The sequence below is a fragment of the Crinia signifera genome, chromosome 1, assembly GCF_055691185.1.
Source record: "Crinia signifera chromosome 1, ASM5569118v1, whole genome shotgun sequence".
In the NCBI taxonomy this organism is placed as follows: Eukaryota; Metazoa; Chordata; class Amphibia; order Anura; family Myobatrachidae; genus Crinia; species Crinia signifera.
Window position 1 is genome coordinate 458,351,133 of NC_139217.1, and position 23,003 is coordinate 458,374,135.

Here is a 23,003-nt window from a genome sequence, read left to right on the forward strand (position 1 = left end):
TGAAATCGTTGCCTAATAAAATTGTAGCATTAAAAGGTATGTTAACTCCGAAAGAGTCATTAAAAATGTAGTAATTTTGCAGCATTTTTCTACCAGCACTTAGGGGTAAATTTACTAGTGAAGATGGGATGTTGCCCGTAGCAACCAATCAGATGTGATGTATTAGCTTCTAGAAGGTGCTAAATATATACGTAGACTCTAATTGGTTGCTATAGCGAATATCTCATCTTCATTCAATAGAACCCCCTTCTTTTTTTAATTCAATAATCTTTATTTTTTAAGAGAGAACAAAACAAACAAAAAAAAAAGGAGAAAAAAAAAAGGAAAAACCTCAATGCAACACTGTAATAGAGACTGAAATTGTAAAAACAGAACTCCCTTAAATTTACCCCTAAACGTCTGGGCAAGACCAAAGCAATGTCTTCAGTTTAGCATGTGAAAGGTTCATCTCTGTTTACGAAATAGCCCCAGTCCAGTCCAAAAACATTCCACTGGTGCAAAAAACAAACAAACAGGGGTTTATAAGCATCCGTGGTTGGACTGGCCCACAGGGGTACTGGGGAAATCCCTGACAGGCTCCAATGTGTAGGGTTGAGCCTGTTTGGCTAAAAGCAACCCAACAATTGTTTAGGGTTGTACATGATAAATCTAATGCAGCAAAGACTGCACACCCATAAGGTCAGAGGTTGGCAGGAGTTACCAGATTTGGGGCCCAGACATACAATGATGTCAAAAACAGAATTACTGAACTACCTATGGAGTGAAGGCATACATTATATAAAAGTCATGGTTTAAGTACTACGGGGCCCCTTTATCAGTAAATGTAGGGGAAAAATTGTCATTTCCACCAAAATTTGTAAAATCCAGGTATAGGAGCCAATAATCAATTACTGATATCACCTGCTCACCCTTCACCTCTGACCCTGGCCACTGTCCCCACATTGTAGTACGTATAGTATATGGGCAGCATGAACAGTGTAATGGTTAGCATGACTGCCTCACAGCACTGAGGTTGTGGATCGACTACCACCATGGCTTTAACTGTGTGGAGTTTCTATATTTTCCAAGTGCTGGTGTGGGTTTCCTCTGGGTAGTTGCATTTTCCTACCACACTCCAGACACATATTGGTACTGTAGGTTAATTGGCTCCCAACAAAAAATGAACCCTAGTGTGTATGTGTACATGCGTTTAGGGCAGACCAGATGACCTAATTGCTTGTCTGCCATCAAATTCTATTTTTTGTTGGTCATAAACCACCAATATCTGTAAGTTTTTGGAGTTTTACCCCATATTCAGATGGATTCCAGGAACCCCATCCTCCTTCCAGCAGTGCACCAACACTGATGGGTTGGACCCGGAGCTGCAAAACTGAACTCGAGGCAAGTCAGATACGAGTATTGGGGGCATTAGCAAACGATATTTAAACCGATATCTAAGATCTACAGTAGTTCTTCTGTGAGGAGAAACTCTGTTCTTGCTACCGGTCTGTTCTTTTTGGGCATTGTGTTGTGCGCAGACACTGCGACCCTGCAGGAGTCAGGAGAGCTGGACCCCAGGTAAGAGGGTTTCACTCCCGATCATTCACTTTTGGGTGCAATTATCCTATAAAAGGCTCCTAAATCCCACTCACTGTGATGCTCAGGAGACTGACTTTTCTCTCACAAAACAACTCTTCTCCTGCTCTGGGAAATTATAGTCTGGTGTCACATATTTACCCGTGCTGTACAGAGAAGCTGTAATCATCCTCAGCCCGTTGCTGTCACTGCTCAGCCTGACAACCAATAAGGTAGAGATTTGGTAGTGGGCCAAGTAGTGACAAATAGGGAGGGCTCCCTGCAAATAGGTTCTATTTCCTCAAGTTCACAATAGAGAACCTGATCTAGTGCACAATGAGAAACCTTTGAAACCTTTGATAATATCCGCCTGTGATTATATAGCAATGTACTGTACACCAGCCTAGACACTGGGGATTTTGCCTGTAAAAATACAGGAACGGGGTGGGGGATTTTTCTATTATTTTTTAATGTCGGGGTCCATAACAGATGGGTGATTGGGAGATATTATGGGAAATGGGTGTAGCACTCTATGGCTGGGTATATAATGTGAATACATTATATTGTCAGTAATGCAGAGTCAGTATATAAAAAAAGATTTACCAACGGTCCACATTTCCCAGACCACCTAGCTGGTGCACAGGTGCAGTCATTGCTATCACATTACCAGACTACATAGCTGGTGCACAGGTGCAGTCATTACTATCACATTACCAGACTACATAGCTGGTGCACAGGTGCAGTCATTACTATCACATTACCAGACCACCTGGCTGGTGCACAGGTGTAGTCATTGCTATCACATTACCAGACTACGTAGCTGGTGCACAGGTGCAGTCATTACTAACTGTCACATTTCCCAGACCACCTGGCTGGTGCACAGGTGTAGTCATTGCTATCACATTTCCCAGACCACCTAGCTGGTGCACAGGTGTAGTCTTTACTAACTCACATTTTCAAGCATGCTGCATTCATTCCTAACCGACACACTCTACAGATCCACCGGTAACCTGGAAAACATATACTGTTGGTAGATCTCATGGACTGGTTCGGCCCAGCCCTGGTATAGAGGATTTCTACTGATCATCTGACCACTTGGGCAATGTTCTTATCAGCTCAAATGCCGCAGAAGTGCCCTTATCTGGTCTATTACTTGGCATTATAGTTACTGTTGGTATAAAACAGGGCACTAAAACCTAAGTACTAGATCTTCTATCCTCTGACAGAGGGTGTAATAAGCAGCAGCTCCAGAGATAGGATACCTGCATTGGAAAAGAACCCCCCGAAACCATCGCTGGTAGGCTGCCACAGAATGTAGATAACCATCAAATCTCTGACATCGATGCCGTTACCATAACCGACTATTTGTCAGTTTGTTGCAATGGCGGCTACAGAACAGGCCTGCAGCACAGTTCAAAATTGAAAAAGAGGAACTGCACCAACCGCTAGGGATTCCGTTTAGAACGGCAGTTGGTGGCAGTGGATGGCTCCCCGGTTTGAATTTTGAACTGTGCTGCTGCCCCGCCTCTGGAGCCGTCACTGGTTGGTTGTTAACCATAGCCGGCCGACAACCACCTTTAAGCTTACCCTCGTCTTTTGAGTGCGAGGATCAGAAAACATTTATGCCCATTAAATAATTTATATGACGGGTATTAACGTTTATGTGATAGAAGGTAAACCAGGCTGTAAGCACGCAAACCTCTCACGCTGGAACGTTGCCGGTCACGTTCCAGGTGGGAGAGTGTAATGAGCTTCACTTGGGAAATGCAGAACGAAATGTATGTCTACTTATATTAAAGAGCTTGTAAATGGAACGCTACATATTTAGCATTGTTCAGCCTACTTCCCACATCCCTAACTGCCGGCAATAAAGGGAGAGATAAAGCGCTCACAAACCATCAGCCTGCAAGACTCATTCACAGCGCCATTTGGGGATTCTGTTTAGCCAAACGAGCTCACGCAGGAATGTAATATTAACTCTATCGCTGCCGTCAAGCTCTGCGGAGCACCGCTACGTAATGATCTAATGACCCCATTAGCCTCAGGTTGTAACCCAGGCTTGAGAACGTTGAGAGTGAAAAACAACCAGCCAATCCGCTCCTGTCATGCTATCATCTTGATTTAACAATGACAGTTAGGAGCTAAGTATTAGGCACCTGTCAATTAGAGTATTAATTGTGGACCTTCACATATTTAAATGTAAGGCCTATACACCCCCCCCCCCCGAGTCACTGCAAAGGAAATGGGTTTTATCATTGTTTCCAATTTTAAGTCTCCATACACTAGTCCGATTTCACCCGCGAGAGAGATTGGCCCAAATCGGATGTGTTTGACGCCCCCCACAGGTCCGATGCGTGGTCCTGTGTGCATCAGAACTGAGTCCTGTCAGTCTGACCTCCGACTTGGCCCCCTTCCGACAGAACATGGGAAAGAAAGGTCTCGGGCTCAGGGCGGACGGATGGCCAAACACTGCTGCGATACATCGCAGTAGTGTATGGCCACCTTTAGGTGTAGTTCCGGTGACGAAAGGGAATGGAAGAAGAGTCTTCTTTGACCCTGCAGTAGTAACAGGTTGTGTTTAACCTGTGGTATGTTCTTGTCCAGAAACATCAGGTCTAGAGATTCTCAAATATATGTCACCATTACAGAATAAAATTTTGCCTCTTCTAACATCATAAACATGATCAGAGTTAATCATAATGAACCACTGTGAGTGAGTCCACTGTGGTTGAAGATGAGCAGTTCACGTCTGTGGTTGACCATTACTGTTTTTTTTTTGGTAAAAATTAGCGGCCTAAATATAGATTTTGTCCTATTATTTGAACAGTGAAAACTTCTATGGTGTGTAACAAAGTCTGTACTGTATTTCGCTGTTCAGTATTCACCCGCCGCTGCGATGTTCCAGGGGGGGGGGAAGCTTGGCGGGTGGAGCGGGTTGCCGTGACGCAATGCTCCTCAGGGAGGGGGCGGCTTGCTGGGTGATGCGGCGCAGGGGGGACCAGCTCCAAACTGCCGCCCTCCAGCGGGCGGCGCTCTAGGCAAATGCCTAAGGCTGCCCTGGGTGGAAGCAGTTGCATTTTCTCCAACTGTGCTCAATTTATTTTTCATTTATATTAACTGTGAATTGCAGGGAATTGGCACATTTTCTAATCAGTTTGAGATTTATTGCAAATATCTTTTAGGCTGGGTACAGATCGGAACGATCATGATCGAGTGACCATCGTGAAAAAATTTCCTTTGAAATTGCACAATGGTCAGATGGATTGGAGTATACAATCACACACCATCTGCAAACTACAATCCAATGTAGATGACAAATCTTTACTGTAGGTGAAATCTCCACTGCAACAGACAACCAGCTCGTCGGATTGGAATTGTAATGAAAACAGGTCCGATTCTGCACTTTTTACATACAATCGGCCGTACGACGTGTCAAAATTAGGGGATTGGAGCCCAAATCGTCCTGTGTGTTCCCATACTAAGAAGAACTTAATGATTAAGGGAAAAAAAGGGATATTCAACATGTGGCATTTCAGCTGTTGTGGGACTACACATCCCAGAATACCCTGCCTTAGGTTTAGCATTCCCTTATGGCAAAACTTTGGAATGGCATACTGGGATTTGTAGTTCCACAATAGCTGAAAGGCCCTTGAATACTTCTCCTATACACTATAATATTACCTACTACACCAATTCAGTCCTTTTATTAACAAAAATAATACACATTTGTACCTAATGCAAGATCGCGGCTGAGATCAGTAAATTGCCCCAAATTTGCCAAAAAAAGAGCCGGATGCTGCCCCCTTCGCCACTACCCATATGCGCTCAACCAGGCTGGGGCTAAGGGGCATTTTTACACTTGCTGTGGTAATAAAACCAAACCACTTTACACTGCTCCTCACCTCTACGAGAGGAATTTCAGTGTTTAGGCATGCCTGTGGCATCTAGATGGCGTCCGACTGAGAACATAAATTGTTGCTCCTTCCAGCCGCGCACAGCGGCTGGCGCTCGCTGACATTACAGTAATGTTTTTAATTTTAACGGACAAGTAACAAATATCTAATAAAAGCATATTTTTCTATCAAATTCTCCAAATAAATTCTAGAACTTAAATTACGTATGATTGTAAAAAGAACAAAAATAGATATATCTGCAAAACATCTTCTTTAATAAAGGCCGCAGTTCTATATTTCCTGTTTGCAGTAAAGTTCCGCCATAAATTATATGGGGAACGATACTAGCATGAACATTTGCTCGGCTTACAACGATAATAATAATAGTTATCGCTGGGATTATATAATGTTTCTAGGCTTAATATGTTCCGGACCACTGCACTCTTATAAAAACACTGTTTTACACGAGCTGACAAGCACAGATAAAATACACACAAATAATGTATGTATGCTGCAAATCCTAATTGATAAGGGCAGATACGACATGTCTAAGTGATTCTCTTTGACATTTGACTTTAATATCTTTGTAATAATTTAAACAAGAATCAAGTAAACATGTGCATTTGCTGATCTCTTTAATTATCCGGGTAATTATTCCTATTGCTTATAATAAACCCAAGTGCACCTGTTTTGTGAAATCCTATTTTTATGTGCTTTTGGCTGCAGTACCGTAAGAAATGTCTTTTAGTGATGAACGCCGGTTCCATATTTAATTACTCTTATTACGGTGACACAAAGAAGGGAACAGCTACGGAGGTTGAGCTAGTGAATACGGCGTTTCAGCCTATTAGACGGGTGCCTTTAATAGAGCGATTCCTGGCGCGACGCGCTGCAAATAGCGAGACTGCGAAACCTATTACTGACAGTATAAAACGCAGATTTACACTCTAAAGTTGCTGTTCGCTTTCCTGCGTCATTTCCAGAAACTTTGGGGCTGAATCAGGTAGAGCGAGTAGAACACACATCGAGGCGTTTGCACAGGCAAGGGAAGGAGGGGGCGGCATTTTAAAAGCGTTCTCGTGGGAATGCAGACGTGGCGTTGCCTGCTCGGGACAGGTGGCTGACATCATATGACTTCAGCGACTGCCCCCAATTCGGTGATCAGTGGCCAAGATAAAAGTCAGTGACTTATCTGCGAATGGCAGAACAATCATTCGATGGCAAGCGGCCATCAAATGAATTTTCAGCCAGGCGTCAGCATGCGAGGGGACGTGTTAGCGATCACATCACCTTGCATGTTAGAGAGGGGATTCGGGCGGCTGAATGGGGGTAGCCAGCCATAGGGGCAGCGGCTATGCTTACCCGCTCACTGGGCAGCGAATATATGATGCCAAGCTAGCGGGTCTGTATTAGGCTCTTTGGTCAATATTGGGGTCGTAATTACGCCACTAAAATGACAATAAGTAACAGAGGCGTATTTTCCACAAGGCAACAAAGGTGCCTGACTGGGGCCGCCATAGAGATAACCTGGCAACCAAAACATTCCCAGAGGATCACTGCGTGACTACCACGTGACATCATGACATCACATGGAAAAAACGGTACTTGTGTAGTTTCACGGCGGCACTTCCCAGCCGATCTCATGCAAATTGCATGCTTTATTTGCGTATGATTTGCATAATATTCAATACGCGATGCTATTTAGCACACCCCCACTATCCACGTCACCCCTAAGCGTGGCAAGCGCAGCGGTACGCGTCTTCCCAACCTGTTCATACCCCCACTATCCACGTTGGTGTGGAGTTGATTGTATAAAGTGTGGCGAGCGCAGTGAGCCACCGAGCCTGAAGCGTGGCGAGCGCAGCGCACCCCGCAAGGGGACACGCAAAATTAGCCCGAAGCGTGGTGAGCGGACGCGGAATACACGTCCAGTAATCCGTGTCCGCTCGCCGTGCTTCGGGATCGTTTTCCGTGTCCGCTCACCACAATTTATAAAATCAACTCCACGCCGACGTGGATAGTGGGGGTATGATCGGGTCACGAGGACGTGTACCACTGCGCTCGCCACGCTTAGGGGTGACGTGGATTGAGGGGGTGTGCAAAATAGCATTGCGTATCGACTAGTATGCAAATCGTATGCAAATCACATGGGGTATTTGCATGCAATTTGTATACGATGCGATCCGCAGGGAAGTGCCGCCGTGAAACTACACAAGTACCGCAACACCCCAAACATTGGAGAAGGGGCCGAACTCGGTCCGCTACGAACGGGCTGACTCAGCCTTGTTGTAAGTTATTCTGGATACTTCTTTCCAGACTTCCCATTGCCCTAGGTGTATCATACTGATATATAAATGACTGCAAGCACATTATCGTCTATAGCAACGCAGCAAATAAAGCACAAATAAAAATACACTTTGCTGGTGGAATTTTAATGTTGCCGCTTTTCCACTTTGTAGTGGTGTTATTAAAGCCTAACCCTACGTGTGTGGGATTATTATATCCTGCTCAGCAGAGTACAGGTCAGACAATCCGCCCCGCTCCCTGCATCGCCAGCGCAGGCTCACACATGAAAACCAGAACAGTTCACAATGTTCTGAGTTCAGACTTCCACTTGTGTCAGCAGCTTCCCAATCTGCAAACACTTCAATGAATATTGTGCTGAATGGATAACAGGGAAAGTGTCAGAGTCCTGAGCGCAGCGCGCAGAAAGTTGTGCCGCTCCACAAGGTAAAAAGCTGATAGATTTTCTAAAGTATTAATAAATATACAGAACGAGAAGAGCCTGGAACCGTCAATGTATCTTTTCTACCCTTGTTCTGATAAACAAATGTGTCCAGGCACATCTAGCCTCCTTTCACGTTAAACAGCCTGACTCGGTAGTACCAGGCACATTTTCCATTGAACAGCATTTTATTAGCAAAGTGGCTAATAAGACGCATAAGCAGCTTTTGCTGACTAAAATGATATGCAGCATGCCTATATTTAGGGAGTGAATGCAGATCAACCCTGGATGTGAAATGCTACGTTACAGTGTTTTTCAGGAAAACTGTAACGTTTCTTATGCATATATACAGCGGCAGTTACAAATGATATGTGGCATGCCTATATTCCGTATAGAGGCACGCCACATATAATTATATAATTTTAATCAGCAGAAGCTGCTTATGCATCTTCTTTGCTCCACTTTGCAAAAAACAGGTTATTTAAAAAGTCGCACAAAAGACAACCTAGCTAAAAAGTCACACGGGGCTCACGCGCAATGTGCAACGTTACTTGTATTGCATGGAGTATAGATGTATGTAAACCCGTGCCTTTTAAATAATTGCTGAGTTTGGTTTCGCACCCAGTACCTCTGGCGAACTCGGACCCGATTACATTGCGCTGATAGTTATAATCCCAAAATGTCCCTGAATTTCCTAAATGTTTTAGCTACATACTTACCTTTCAGGTGGCAACTTTTCCGCCGAATTAGGGGCGGCGCTGGCATCATGTGGTGTCAGCCGCTTTCCCCGAGAAGGCAGATGGAAGCCTGTGTTCTGCCAGCTCTTTTGTGGGAACGTCCATGAAACACTGGACGGGCCCGTCAGAATGCCCCCTGCCTGTCGTTCAGCAGGTCTGCATTGCCCCCACCGTTTTAATCATTTTCATTTATGTCCAACTGCGTGGCCGGCTAAGCGTCATGCTATGACGGGCCTAATTGTATCTGCAGGCCTGGAGCTATACCTAGCACTGAATGTGTGGTTCTATTGTAGGTTAGATGGGCGGTTATGCTGAGAGTGTCAGAGCTGCATTAGTGTCTGTATACTCGTGTTCCACGTGAAGGACACAGGGTACAAAGAGAGACTGATATATTGCTGGGCCTTAGGGAGCGGGGAGCACAAGGAGAGGCAGTGTATCATCATCATACTTGCAAACTTTTATTTCCCCCTCTCTAGGAAGCCCAGAGAACAGATGCAGGCGACACACTGTGATTGTGGCTGGGCTTGTGAGGTCATCAGACCCTGCCGCCCTGTCCTGGTAAAATACCACAAATCGTTAGATTCGGGAGGGAGCGGGTCTAAAATTATGCAAATTTGGCCACACTGGTCCCGTACTGCAATTCCTGGTATTGCATACTTGCCTACCCTCCCGGAATGGCCCCGCAAATGGGGTCCCCCACCCAGCCCCCCTGGGAAGATGGACAAGTCTCCCGCATTCTAGCCACAGCCTCTACTCCCCCCTCCCCGCGGAATATATTTCCGAATTTCGCGGGTCCCCAGGGAGGGGGCGGGGCTATATGATGCAAATCGCGTAATTTCGCGTCATTTTAGCCCCACTCACGGACCCGAAAATTATTGAGGCTGCCGGCCGTGGGGGCGGGACATCAGCCTCCCCCCGCCCCCAAAACAAAGCCTTGTCCAGCCCCCCTTCACTCCTCTCCGGGCTACTCCCGGAGAGGAATTTTCAAAAGTCGTCAGGTATGTGGTATTGTCTTCCCACTTCACTCAGAAGTGTGCGAGATGCGGAAGGTCCACCCACTGTAAGGTAAGCCAGTGTAAGGTGCAAAAGCCTTAACTCTAAAGGTGGCCATACATATCCCTCCTATGTCCCTATAGATTGTAAGCTTGCAGCAGGGCCCTCCTACCTCCAAGTCTGTCTGTTGCGCTATATATGAAACTGTAAATAAATAAATAAATACATCTACAGATGGATTGTCAGATTGGGCTGGTTGGAACAAAAACCTGGTAATATCCGAATGACAGTTTTTCAAAAAAATTTAAAGCAAATGGTCAACTGTCATTGGCTCTCATCCATTACCAGGATTTTGTTCCAATCTGACAATAGATCTGTAGATGTATGGCCGTCTTAACTATGCTTTAGGATTTTGCTGGTGAAGAAGAATGTGATGTAAGGTTACCATATTCTATAATATCGTCATATGCCATCTGACGCGCCAAGTGTTTTGGCTGGAGGGAGAGGAGACACTTGCTGTAACCATACTCGTGTCCTTAAAGTCACATGCAGGACATTCTTGTTTACCAAGTCTTTCACATCTCCTGGAGAAGTCCGAAGAGAAAATGAAGGTGGTCAGCAACATGGGTGGGGTCAGACAAGTTACGTAATCAGGCCCCACCCTTCCCTGGGAAAGTGCAGTGATTGGCTCAAATTTGCATAGGGGTGGGGCCAAAATAACACATTTACAGTGGAATGGGTGTGGATCATAGTTTCAACAGCCAATAGGTTGCCCCCATAAGGACGACAGGGACTAGGTCGACAGGAAAAAAAGAGACTTTGACAAAAGGTCGACACAAGCAAAAAAAAAAAACTACAGGAAAAATGTAGACCCGTAAAAAGGACAAATTTTTACATTTTTGGTAGGCAAATACAAGGTAGGAGAAGAGAAATAAAGAGGTATATTCTTATAAGAGAAGATCTAGCACCCAAAATATGCAGCAAGAGCATCTGATAATTAGGAGGTATCCTTTATTTCCAATAAGACCCTGCGTTTGAGCAGCACAGTCAGCAGCCTGACATTACGGCTGCACAGTCAGGGAGAGAGAGAGAGGAAGACGAGAGCCACAAACTCCTGGTCGGCCTTTTTCCGACGCAATTTAAAAAGGTAAACAAATTAAAAGCTGATTTTGTTCCGCATTAGCCGTCGCCTACTGCCAAACTCACATTCAGATCGCGCTGGAACCTGGAGTATAATTTAGCAGTAACCGAGATAATGTGAAGTATGGTTCCCAATGTGGGTGACATTTTGCAGAAACACAGTGTACGTTAGCAGAAACACGAGGCAGATTGTGTTTATTTTAAAAGCCGTGTTCAATTTTTTATGTACAAAAAAGTGCAGCTGTGAGACATTGGAAACCCCACCTGGCAGGGAAGCCTGCGATGTTTAGAGAAAGGAATTCTCCAAGGGTGAGTGGACGGATGGAAGGGCTTATGGGTCTGGCAAACAAACGCTCTATTCCCACTACTAGTGCGGCGGACGGCGGGCAATCCCGGAGACGGATCCCAGAGCTAGCAGCCCTCTAGGACTCATTTAAACCCCTTAAAGATGACCTATTATAAACTGCTCTGTCATTATTAGGAATTCTTTTCCATCCACTAAAGCCCAGGAACATTCTCCCAGTTTACAGACACAGCGGTGGTTACCGGAACACCAACAACCGCTGGAGGTGGTTCCAGCCACTGTACATTCATTAAACTGATGGATCTGATCTGCTGTACACTAACTGCTGATTGTGAACCGGAGAAGTGATCGCAGCTGTAATAGGAACACACAGCGGACCCTAAACTTTTATGACAGTGGAAGGTGTATGGAGACTGTATAGGAGGACGCCACACTTGTTTTGGGGTATTACTCGTACCCACCAATCAGTGGCGGCACCAGAGGTGGTGCTGCAGCACAGTTCAAAATTCAAATAGGCGAGTTGCACCAACGGTCACCAACCGCCATTCCAAACTGACTGAATGCCAGTGGGTGTGGCTCCCCTATTGGAAATTTGAACTGTGCTGCAACTCTGGAACCGCCACTGATTGGTGGATACAAGTAATACCCCAAAACAAGTGTGGTGTTCTCCTATACAGACCCCCCCCCCCCAGTGGTGTTTTAGGAGGTGGGCATGGTGGATAGGGGGTGGCCCGGCACTTTGGAACAATAAAGTGCACCCATTATGATGCCACCATGTTACAGATTTGAATTTTGCAAATGTTAGGTGGCACACCTATACTGTTTATTCACCAGGTGGCAAAGTATTAAGGTATCCTCAAATCCTTCTGTACCCTTTACCCGATCACACGTCCTCTATTAATCCTGGGCGGTCACTGTCAGAAGCACCAGTTTCCAATTTAATTTATTTAGTGTTGTGATAAATAGGGAGCAAAACCCAAAACTTTTTACTCTGATGAAAATCTAATCTATGTGTAATGAATGAACATACCCAGAACCATACCAATATGGTACCAATAGCTAGAAATTAACCCAATTGATTGCTGTGTGCAACATATCCGTAAGACTGTGACACTGTGACTAGCTGTGATTTCCTATTGGAAGTCCTACCTGTCAATCACAGAACTATGGCAGTCCCATTGGGGGCTGTTACCTCCCTCCAGGACTGCCAGACCAGGCTGATAAGCAGAAAGCTGGCTTCCTGTAGGAAGCCACTATCTGCCTTTCGGGAGCCTGCCTGGCTTCTATGGGCTGCAGCCGATACAGTCCATAGAAGCTGGGTGATAGAAGCTAGGGCTATTGAATATCAGAACGTTTATTGTCGTGACAACTAACTTTTACTCTGCTTTACAAAATACTAATCAAAAGCGACGCAGATATTTTTTTAAACAGTTATGGCAGATAGCGGGTCTGACGATCAAAGCAAAGCAAAGACCCAAATAAAATAGATTACATTTACATTTACGAAACCTAACAAGGTTCCAAACTTCTCGTCTCCAACTTCTCATTAAAAGTAAGGAAGATTAGCACTTGTCAAGACACATCCTATAGGGTGATCGGTTATCATGACCTGCAGGTGCACGATGTAAGGGTGAGAGGTGGTTTTTTATTGCCTGGCACCGTTATCACCAGGTGGTTTATTTAGATGCGCCAAACGGTTCTAGAAAATAATCTGTATTTAAAATGCGAGAGCATAACAAAGGTGAAGCGATAACACATGTCTAGATATACGGAAACATACCAAACATCTTGACCTTGCTCGGCTAATGAACACCTGGGAAGTGAAGGCAATTAGCACACTCAAAACACGTAAAAAATTTCAGAGTGCATCTGTGAAAAATGTGATTATACTAAGTATTAACATAAATTCTAATTAACTCTATATTGAAAGCAATACTTTCATGATTAAACCACAATCATTAATTTTAATGTACCAAAGAAGAGAGTGAATTGTGCAGTCGTATTTTTCCCCCAATTTAGGAACCGCTCTCGCTAAACACAGTAAAGGAGTCCGAGGTTGCTCGCTGCACACTGCCACATCTCTGTAGCCAGGGAAGGGAAGGATTACATAAACAGCCTCATTGTGGTCAAGCATTGGTGTTTTAGAAGAATAAAGTGTCCTGACCAATTTTTAAATGGAGTAAAGCATCTGGTCTTATTTGCAGGGAACACTGGAGGATTTATTTCCCTTGCAATGACTCCTGTAGGGATACGTACAACATCTGTGTACAGCTGGGAGTACTGCAGGTGTGCCTTGTTTGGGACAGGTCCACATGACAAGTGAAGGGGCACTTACAGGGGTAGGGGAGTGGGTCCTAATTACCTAGTCCAAGGTATGTTGGAGGGGTCTTGGTGTACACCCCTCTCCCCAGTACAGGCTGATGTGTGCAGGGCGGCAGGGGGTCCAGGGAGGCTGCGGTCGCTAAATATCAATATCCACAGGAGGGGGTGCTTGCACTGACACTGCATTACTAGATCTGCCCTGGCATAAGGGGAGAAATCCACCCACAGGGTTTTGGCATTGGCAAGATGATGCATACACAGAATACAGACATGGTCGTCAGATGGGGAAGGGGGCACATACAGATATCAGTAAATATTTTGTGCACTGTGGGCTCCCTTGAACCCCTTATAGATAAGCCACTGAGTACACAGGTTAGGCACATACTCCCGAGAATGCTACTAATTCACCAACGCCTCATTGGTCCCGCTGTGCCTCAGAGACATCACAGCTGCCTAGTGTCTGAAACCTCAAGAATATTCTCTATACGGCCTACAATATGTCTGCCTCCACCATCCAAGGGGTTAGGTTTAGGCAGCACGGTACAGTGTACGGGTCAGGTTGCGGAGGGAGGGGGGGGGGGGCTACTTGTCCTGTCGGGATTTGCTCCTTGAAGCGGACCACGTTGGTATTCTGACAGCCTGCTGGTCCTCTGTCTGTATCTTACTTCTAAATAGGCTTTAAACTATTTTTTTCCACAGCTGCATTGTTTGTTTTTGCAATGTTACGTCACTTTTTCTTTATCATAATAATACAAGGTCTCACATAATGGTAAAAGAAATGTAAAAGGTAAAATCCTGTATACCTAAGATATAAATAAGGTTCATTTTAAAAGTATGGGTGCAGCTATGTTGTACAGAAGCAGATTCCAATAGGACCATGCTAAATACGAGCTTTAAAATACTTTCCCCTTCTCATAACGTACACAGCCCCCTTGGCATACATTTGCTGGAGACACTTCTCCGACCCACAGGTACCCAGTCCCCCAATCTGGAGGTCTGGGGGGGGGCTCAGAGATCTCCTGCACATGATCCTTTAGCATCTGATATTTCCCTAGGTTGGAGGACTGGAAAACACAGGGGGTGCTCTGGAACCTAGCTAGGGGGTCTCAGCTTCGACATGGCAAGTGGACATCTGTTACTATAATGCCCCTTTAGGGACTAAAATGAACCGTTAAGAGAAAGAATTTAGAAAACCAACTTTCACATTACAGTGATAATAAAATATACAACCTGCAGATTTCTAAATAGGTCACAGTTGTGCCTATATAAACAGGAATAATTCATTTTACCGATGATGAGATTTTACAGTGTGTGACGCTGTGATCCTAGTCTTTTATAGTTACCACCTGACAGCTATTTATAACTAGGACAGAACAGGAAACATAACTCAAAATACCGCCTCCTGCAATTAAAGCTGCATTGCCACCTAGCTAGGAAACATTTTGCTCCGGTGGCCCTCCCCTAGCTGGAGCCCTGGAGAATGCATTCTTGTAACGATTTCTGGTTCTCTCTTAGTCCCGGCCAATGGCAAAGGATGGTGAGCAGAAAGACCAATCACAAGCTGCAAACAAGAGTCCCTGGCCTGCGATTGGTCTTTTCTCTTACATACCCCCCTCTGAAGTTACTTAAAAGTTTTTTTTATTTTTATTTTTATTTAGTGCGGATCTCCCAGGAAAGCATGGCACCCCCTATCATACATACTGGTAAACTATTCAGTGGATCATATTCGGTGCACCTCTATCAATATTTGCAATCAGTTTAGATTTTAAATGCGGTTAGTGTCATTTTTATTCATTAAAGTACATGTGGAACATAGTTCCTTTTTTTATGAACCATTCCGAATGACATTTTAATACTAAAACAATATTGATTCTTAATTATTATGCGCTCTCTTGATTAGTCATCATAGTTCATTAATATATTAACACTTGAGTTCTTAGAAAGATAAATGTGTAAATATCTACCGAAGTCACAGTTACTATGGGTATACATGAAAGACTATCAGTGAGCAGGTGCCGTATTACGGCCCGACAGTCGGGACCCTGACGGTCGGTACACCGACATCGGAAACCCGCCTGTTTAAATGCCCAACAGTTGGGATCCTGGCTGATAAGCACTATTCTCCCTCGTGGGGGGGCCTCGGCCCCCTAAAGAGTGAGAATAGAACCTGCGGCGAGCGCAGCGAGCCACCAAAACCACAGCAAGCACACAAGGGGCTTCAGTGTGCTTCCCCCCTGTCGGAGTACTGGCAGTTGGGATTCTGATGTTGGTATACTGACCGCCGGTATCCGGAGTATCGGGTCGCCATACCACACCCCATTGAGCTGAATATTGCACACAAACTGGAGGGTGTATAATTAACTACACATGTACAACAATGCTATCATTTACTGCTGTGCGGCTGCACAGCTAAGACGAAGGTGCTTCTCTATCTAGGCAGGAGAGTTGGAGTGACAGATGCCAGTCTGCTGATACTCGCTCGGCGATTGGTTTACATATAGCACAATCAGGTTTCTGAACTATACTAGATCCCAATGTGACTACATATAAGGGAAGATTTCAGCGGTTTGTACTACGTGGGGACACACACTGCTATGTAACGGAGCTGCATTGGAGTCAGGGTAGCACTGAAAAATCTAAATGTTGATCTTAGGGAATCCTTTAAGCTTAAAAGTAATGGATTGATATAGGTCTACTTTTTCTGGAATGGTCCAGAAAAAATTTGGGGACACGTTAACTGCCCTTCTGGACACTGCCCAGTTCCCCGGTGCAGTGGAAGCACCGTAGAGGCTTTTGAATAAACTTAAGCCTGTTTAATATCCCCAATCTCCCAGTGCCACGGTCAGGGGATCCAGGGATTGCCCTGATACACAGCAGGTGTATGGGCCCTATAATTCGGTGCATCCCTCGTGTAAAATTAAGCACTGTTATGTAGAGTACACACCAGAACGATCTGGCCCAAAACAACCCAATATAGATACAATGTGGACCGATTGTATGTAAATTGGGCATGTTTTTGGCCATTTCCGATCCGATGCGCGGCCCCGCAAGTCATTTTTTTTTTTAGATACTACCTGCAGCAGTTAGGATCTGAAAACGACCATTCAACTGGGTACAGGTCCCGATCGTATCGGACTCGGATCATATGCAGATCAGGAGCGGGTCGTAGGATCGTCTCACTCACGATCTGCATCGTTCTGGTGAGTACCCAGCATAAGCAACGGCTGCATTGTATTGAAGCACCCATGCATTTGCCCTCCAGGCAAATTGGTTTCATAATCACAAACTAAAGGGACGATTTATCAATGAGAGATATACTAGTTAGAAATAATGGTGCTCTAGCCAATTGGCCCCCAACTGTCATTTTCTGAACACGACAGGACCTGATTAGACGGAGAACCGTTAATCATCATGAATAAATCTACCCACGTCCTACTGCCCACTTTCTTAGAACGCTACTTTTTCCATCGCACCTGTACCCTTACAGCAATTCCCATCTTTACACCTGGGTTGGGGGGGGAGAGAGGCAGGAACGCGATGATGCGATTCACTGCCCCTCCCAATTTTAGCGATCTGCTGGAGGACATATAAAACACCATAGATAAATATGCCAGACATATATGCTCACATTGTCAACGCATGTAAAACCAATGATACTTTTCAAACACCACCGCATATATTTTTATGTCTACCATTACTATCATAATCCATTTAACATTGCTGTTCCTTGAACTGTCAGACATACACAGCTATAGAAGACGTGTAACAAAGGACGATTATATTCTTTTATGTATGTGTATTCCCTCCTCGCTAAGCCCCGCACAGAGTATTTATGTTCCATGCCAAACATGTGCTTGCGAGCAGCGTTTCCGTAAGTGGGGGCAAACAAAAAAAAAATCCACTCCAAATGAAAGAAAAAATAATATTTAAAAAAGTCTCATTGTCCCGAATAAACGGGCAAATGAGGTAGTACAAGCGGTTACACAAGTAAGTACATAATTCTATGAGAGCGAGTGAAAGGACGCAGGGACTGAAAGGGGCACCGATTTCTGACTGTTTAGTACACGTAGGTTTACCGGCTAAAAGTTAAAATCCCCAGAGAGGGCTGTGAGCAGAGCCTGCTGGCCTTGACATTAAGCCAAAAAACAATTGAAAGACAAAAAATAGTTTTTTTCTCAGCCATTTTTATCCCCCCTACCACCGTTCTGTTTCCACGGAACACTACAGAGCCGCCGTGAGGTTATTTATGTCTGTTGTGATACAAGAACAGTGTTTGCCGTTTGACCGACTGAAAGCTTTCTGCTGCTATTTTGGGATCAATACGGCATTTAGAGTATGGCTCGGTTCTAGAAGAATCCTTATGTGTCAGAAAATGAAATGATCGGTTTAAATAAGTAATCCGCGGCCATCCTTTTAAACTGGGGAGAAACATGTTTTGGAATGATAAATAATTTAGAGGATGATAAATACAGAGATGCACAGCAAGCAGGCGTGGATTACTTATTTAAACCGATAATTTAATTTTCTGACACACAAGAATTCCTCTTCTAGAACTGAGCCCATCAACCATTTATTTTGCAAATTAACACATAGTTGCAAACTTTACTTATCCGTACCGCCTAAAAAAGGGTGGGTTCTCACCAAAACAGGCTTCATGGGATTTACACTACCGTGAGCCATGCCCCTGCCGTCATCATTATGGCGGCGTGACCAGTGGTCTGTGAGCTGCTGGCCATGCTCCATGGTCCTCTGCCGTAGAGCAGGGAGGGACGGGGGGAGTCCCAACTACCTCACTCCTCCCAAACACACTGGGGACACTGCTGCCCGCAGGTGAGACCGTCACAAAAAATTGGGACAGTTTGGAGGTATGACTTATAGCCCAGAGAGGGGATCATGCTGACAGAATTGAGGACAGGGCTGGCTCGTCACATTGTTAGGCCCTGCCCCTGTCGAAGCAAAATGCTGCGATTGGCTGGTCTTGGCACGGCTAAAATTATGCAATTCTTGTCATCTTTGCTTCACCACCCTCCATACGATCCAAAGATTTACCGTATTAGCTCCCAATCCTGCCCACTTCGTTGGAAAGTGAGTGAGATCCCCATACAATCTCCTGTGTGTAGGTGGGGCTATACAAAAAAAAAAAGTGCGTCTCATACAACTTCTGTGAGAAGAAAATATGAGCTAACAATGGTAGCTGCTCATAATGTTTTGTCTGGCCGCGCAAGGCTGAGGAGAGGGAGCGAGGCCGAGCAAGGCTGAGGAGAGGGAGCGAGGCCGCGCAAGGCTGAGGAGAGGGAGCGAGGCCGCCCAAGGCTGAGGAGAGGGAGCGAGGCCGCCCAAGGCTGAGGAGAGGGAGCGAGGCCGCCCAAGGCTGAGGAGAGGGAGCGAGGCCGCCCAAGGCTGAGGAGAGGGAGCGAGGCCGCCCAAGGCTGAGGAGAGGGAGCGAGGCCGCCCAAGGCTGAGGAGAGGGAGCGAGGCCGCCCAAGGCTGAGGAGAGGGAGCGAGGCCGCCCAAGGCTGAGGAGAGGGAGCGAGGCCGCCCAAGGCTGAGGAGAGGGAGCGAGGCCGCCCAAGGCTGAGGAGAGGGAGCGAGGCCGCCCAAGGCTGAGGAGAGGGAGCGAGGACGCCCAAGGCTGAGGAGAGGGAGCGAGGCCGCGCAAGGCTGAGGAGAGGGAGCGAGGCCGCGCAAGGCTGAGGAGAGGGAGCGAGGCCGCCCAAGGCTGAGGAGAGGGAGCGAGGCCGCCCAAGGCTGAGGAGAGGGAGCGAGGCCGCCCAAGGCTGAGGAGAGGTAGCGAGGCCGCCCAAGGCTGAGGAGAGGGAGCGAGGCCGCCCAAGGCTGAGGAGAGGGAGCGAGGCCGCCCAAGGCTGAGGAGAGGGAGCGAGGCCGCCCAAGGCTGAGGAGAGGGAGCGAGGCCGCCCAAGGCTGAGGAGAGGGAGCGAGGCCGCCCAAGGCTGAGGAGAGGGAGCGAGGCCGCCCAAGGCTGAGGAGAGGGAGCGAGGCCGCCCAAGGCTGAGGAGAGGGAGCGAGGCCGCCCAAGGCTGAGGAGAGGGAGCGAGGCCGCCCAAGGCTGAGGAGAGGGAGCGAGGCCGCCCACGGCTGAGGAGAGGGAGCGAGGCCGCCCACGGCTGAGGAGAGGGAGCGAGGCCGCCCACGGCTGAGGAGAGGGAGCGAGGCCGCCCACGGCTGAGGAGAGGGACCGAGGCCGCCCACGGCTGAGGAGAGGGAGCGAGGCCGCCCTCGGCTGAGGAGAGGGAGCGAGGCCGCCCAAGGCTGAGTAGAGGGAGCGAGGCCGCCCAAGGCTGAGTAGAGGGAGCGAGGCCTCCCACGGCTGAGGAGAGGGAGCGAGGCCGCCCACGGCTGAGGAGAGGGACCGAGGCCGCCCACGGCTGAGGAGAGGGAGCTAGGCCGTCCAAGGCCGAGGAGAGGGAGCGAGGCCGCGAAAGGCCGAGGAGAGGGAGCGAGGCCGTGAAAGGCTGAGGAGAGGGAGCGAGGCCGCGCAAGGCTGAGGAGAGGGAGCGAGGCCGCGCAAGGCTGAGGAGAGGGAGCGAGGCCGCGCAAGGCTGAGGAGAGGGCGCAAGGCTGAGGAGAGGGAGCAAGGCCGAAACAATCCAAGGATGAAAAGGGGGAGACAGTAGATTTGAAACATATCTGAGGGATGAAAACATGCCCCACCCCACGCCCCCAATCCCTTGGAGCAGCGTTGGTTGTATAGTGGTGAGCATCGCTGCCTTCCAAGCAGCAGTGACCAATATTTAATTCCCGGCCAGTAGGGGACATTCATTGTGTGCCCCCAAAATACTGTACTGTGTAAGGATTATTATACCATACAGGACAGATTCGGGAAGGACAAGAAAGGATTCTAAGTAAGAGGCAGCAAAACAATGGAACTGTACTGAATGGTCGGCTCTGGGAGCCAACATTATAATATCATCATAGAAACTATATGGAGTCTCATATATTAATCCCTTCCTACTTCTTTGGGCCCCTTTAAACAAAGGTGAGACATAGACAGCAAACAGTACGAGGATTGCTATCTTATATACAACGCTATAGTAAATTCTCCTGTAAATGCTATTTTCCATGCCAGGATTTTGGTTTCCTTATGACTGTCATAAAGCGCTTCCAATATCAACCAACCATGGTTAGATTTTGGACTTCATGTCTCCTCATCATCATTAGTTCATGATCAATGGTTACAATGGATACAGTTAAATTAAATCTGCACTTCTACCTACCCACTATGCTTCTTGCGCCGTTCCTGCATGGGTACGGAAGATCTACAGTTAGAATATCACTGTCACTATGACAACCTCGCTGTTCCGGAACCCAGCTACTTAGAGCATTTCATCCATGTTGTATTACACAACTGTAAACATGCTGATAAGCTTCATGTCTAAAGTGATAACAACCTGCTGGGGTAAATTGCTCCAAGTCAGGGCTGGCTAAACCCGTCCTCTAGATCTACCAACAGTCCACGTTTTCCAGACCAACTAGCTGGTGCACAGGTGCAGTCCTTACTAACTGCCACATTTTTAAACATGTGCTGCATTCATTCCTAACCGACACATTCTAGTGATCCACCGGTGGAACACATGATCTGTTGGTAGATTTTGGTCATCCCTGTTCTAAGTTGTTTTTCAGCTGTGTCGGGATACCGCTGTGGGCAAAGTGATGTTACATTGGTGACAAGTGATACCCAACTGCTGATCTGACTGCATACTCGATCCACCATCTGCTCCCTTGCCATGCTCCATTTCCCGTTCCACCTGGGTAAAACCAGCTAAGTAGGTGACAATGCCCCTGTCTGCTGTAGTTTGCATCCAGGTGTAGAAGAGCACAGCCGAGTGTGGCCTGGGACCATTACACCCAGTAGAACCGGCTGGTGGTTATAGCGAATAAAGGCCCTTATTCTGGTTCACTCGCAAAGGCAAATTCCTTCCCAAATGGACAAAACAATGTGCTTTGCAGATGGGGCAGATGTAACATGTGCAGAGAGCATTAGATTGAACCAGAATAAGGGCCATAGTGTAGAACTGTAAGCAAAAGTTTGGATTTCATTTCAAACCTGACCTACAGTAAAACTGAAAACGTCTATTAACCAAGTGAATTTGTCAAAATAGGTGTGAAAATTGCAGAGCAAACATTTCTATTCATCATAATGACCGGTAATGTTACCTTATATAGGAAATCTTTTTTTACACAACATTTTTTATTTGAATGTATATAACACATGTGAGCGACGCTTCCATGTTTAGCGGACATTATGCACGTCTCTCACATAGATGTTGGCACTCAAAGGGTGACGACAAACTTTCATTCGTACAACACATAAGCAAAGATTTGTATAGGTCTTACCTGATGGCAGCCCTGTATCTCCGAATCTCTCCCATAGCAGGAGTACGAGCCCCTCTCTGTTTTACCTGCGAACAAGAATGGAAAGCGAATGTCAGTCAACACGCAGTAACGTACAGTAATGTATATACATGTGCCTCTTCCCGGTATATGCAATATAATTATGTCTAATACAACGCCCATGAAATGCTGGGAATTCCCGTGGGCACAGCCTCCCGTCGTTGCCCCATGCCCGCCCTGCTAGGTGTGAACGGGACGCAGCTGTATGTGCGCATAAAAAATCACTCCCCTGCGTGTACATGTCACTCTGGAATTCCTCCATAGAAAGTTCTCTTTAAATCATTAAATATTTGGGACTCTCACTGCCAGGTTCCACTTTTACCATTACTATATAAGCAGTGTTTTTAATATGTGGGCACTATGGGAACAGGTAAGCTCCGCCTGTCGACCTGCCGAATGCCCGGCACCAATTGACAACACAGGTAGCACCAAAAATCGCACCCACACAATACAGAGGAAGAATCCCCTATATATATAACAAATGTAATGTATACACTCTGTAAATTGCACATCATTGACTACTCACATTGGTTGGTCTATAACCTTCACAAAATCCCCCCCCCCAAAAAAAAAAAAATAATAATAATAATAATAATGTACAGAATCAGGGCTTCCTGTTGGGCCCAGAGGACCGGTATTAAATGATTACACCAGGTACTGAGATATAAATCTGGTTTATCCCTAAACACATATTCTAGATAAATTTTACAGTATTGGATTAAAGCCGCTTTAAAATGATTTCCACATAACCGCTACGGTAGCCATCCGGTGATAGCAGTTGTAGCAAGTACTGTAGATCCTAAGCCTAATTACTGAAGAATGAAAGCATGCTTCACTCAATGTACTGTAGTACCACTTGTCGCCACTAGGTGCTGCAGAGCTTGTTCAATGATTAATGGGCTTTAAATCATTTCTCATCTATT

At 46.3% G+C, this 23,003-nt stretch overlaps 1 protein-coding gene across 16 annotated transcripts in view; it reads right to left on the reverse strand.

Moving 5' to 3' along the window:
- The window catches only part of TCF4 (transcription factor 4), a 329,034-nt gene that overhangs the window by 131,666 nt on the left and 174,365 nt on the right, over window positions 1-23,003 (reverse strand). For all 16 annotated transcript variants that reach the window (XM_083155221.1, XM_083155222.1, XM_083155213.1 and 13 more), the window contains one exon: window positions 22,024-22,088. In XM_083155221.1, the coding sequence (XP_083011347.1) occupies window positions 22,024-22,088 (65 nt within the window). The remainder of the gene's footprint in view (window positions 1-22,023; window positions 22,089-23,003) is intronic.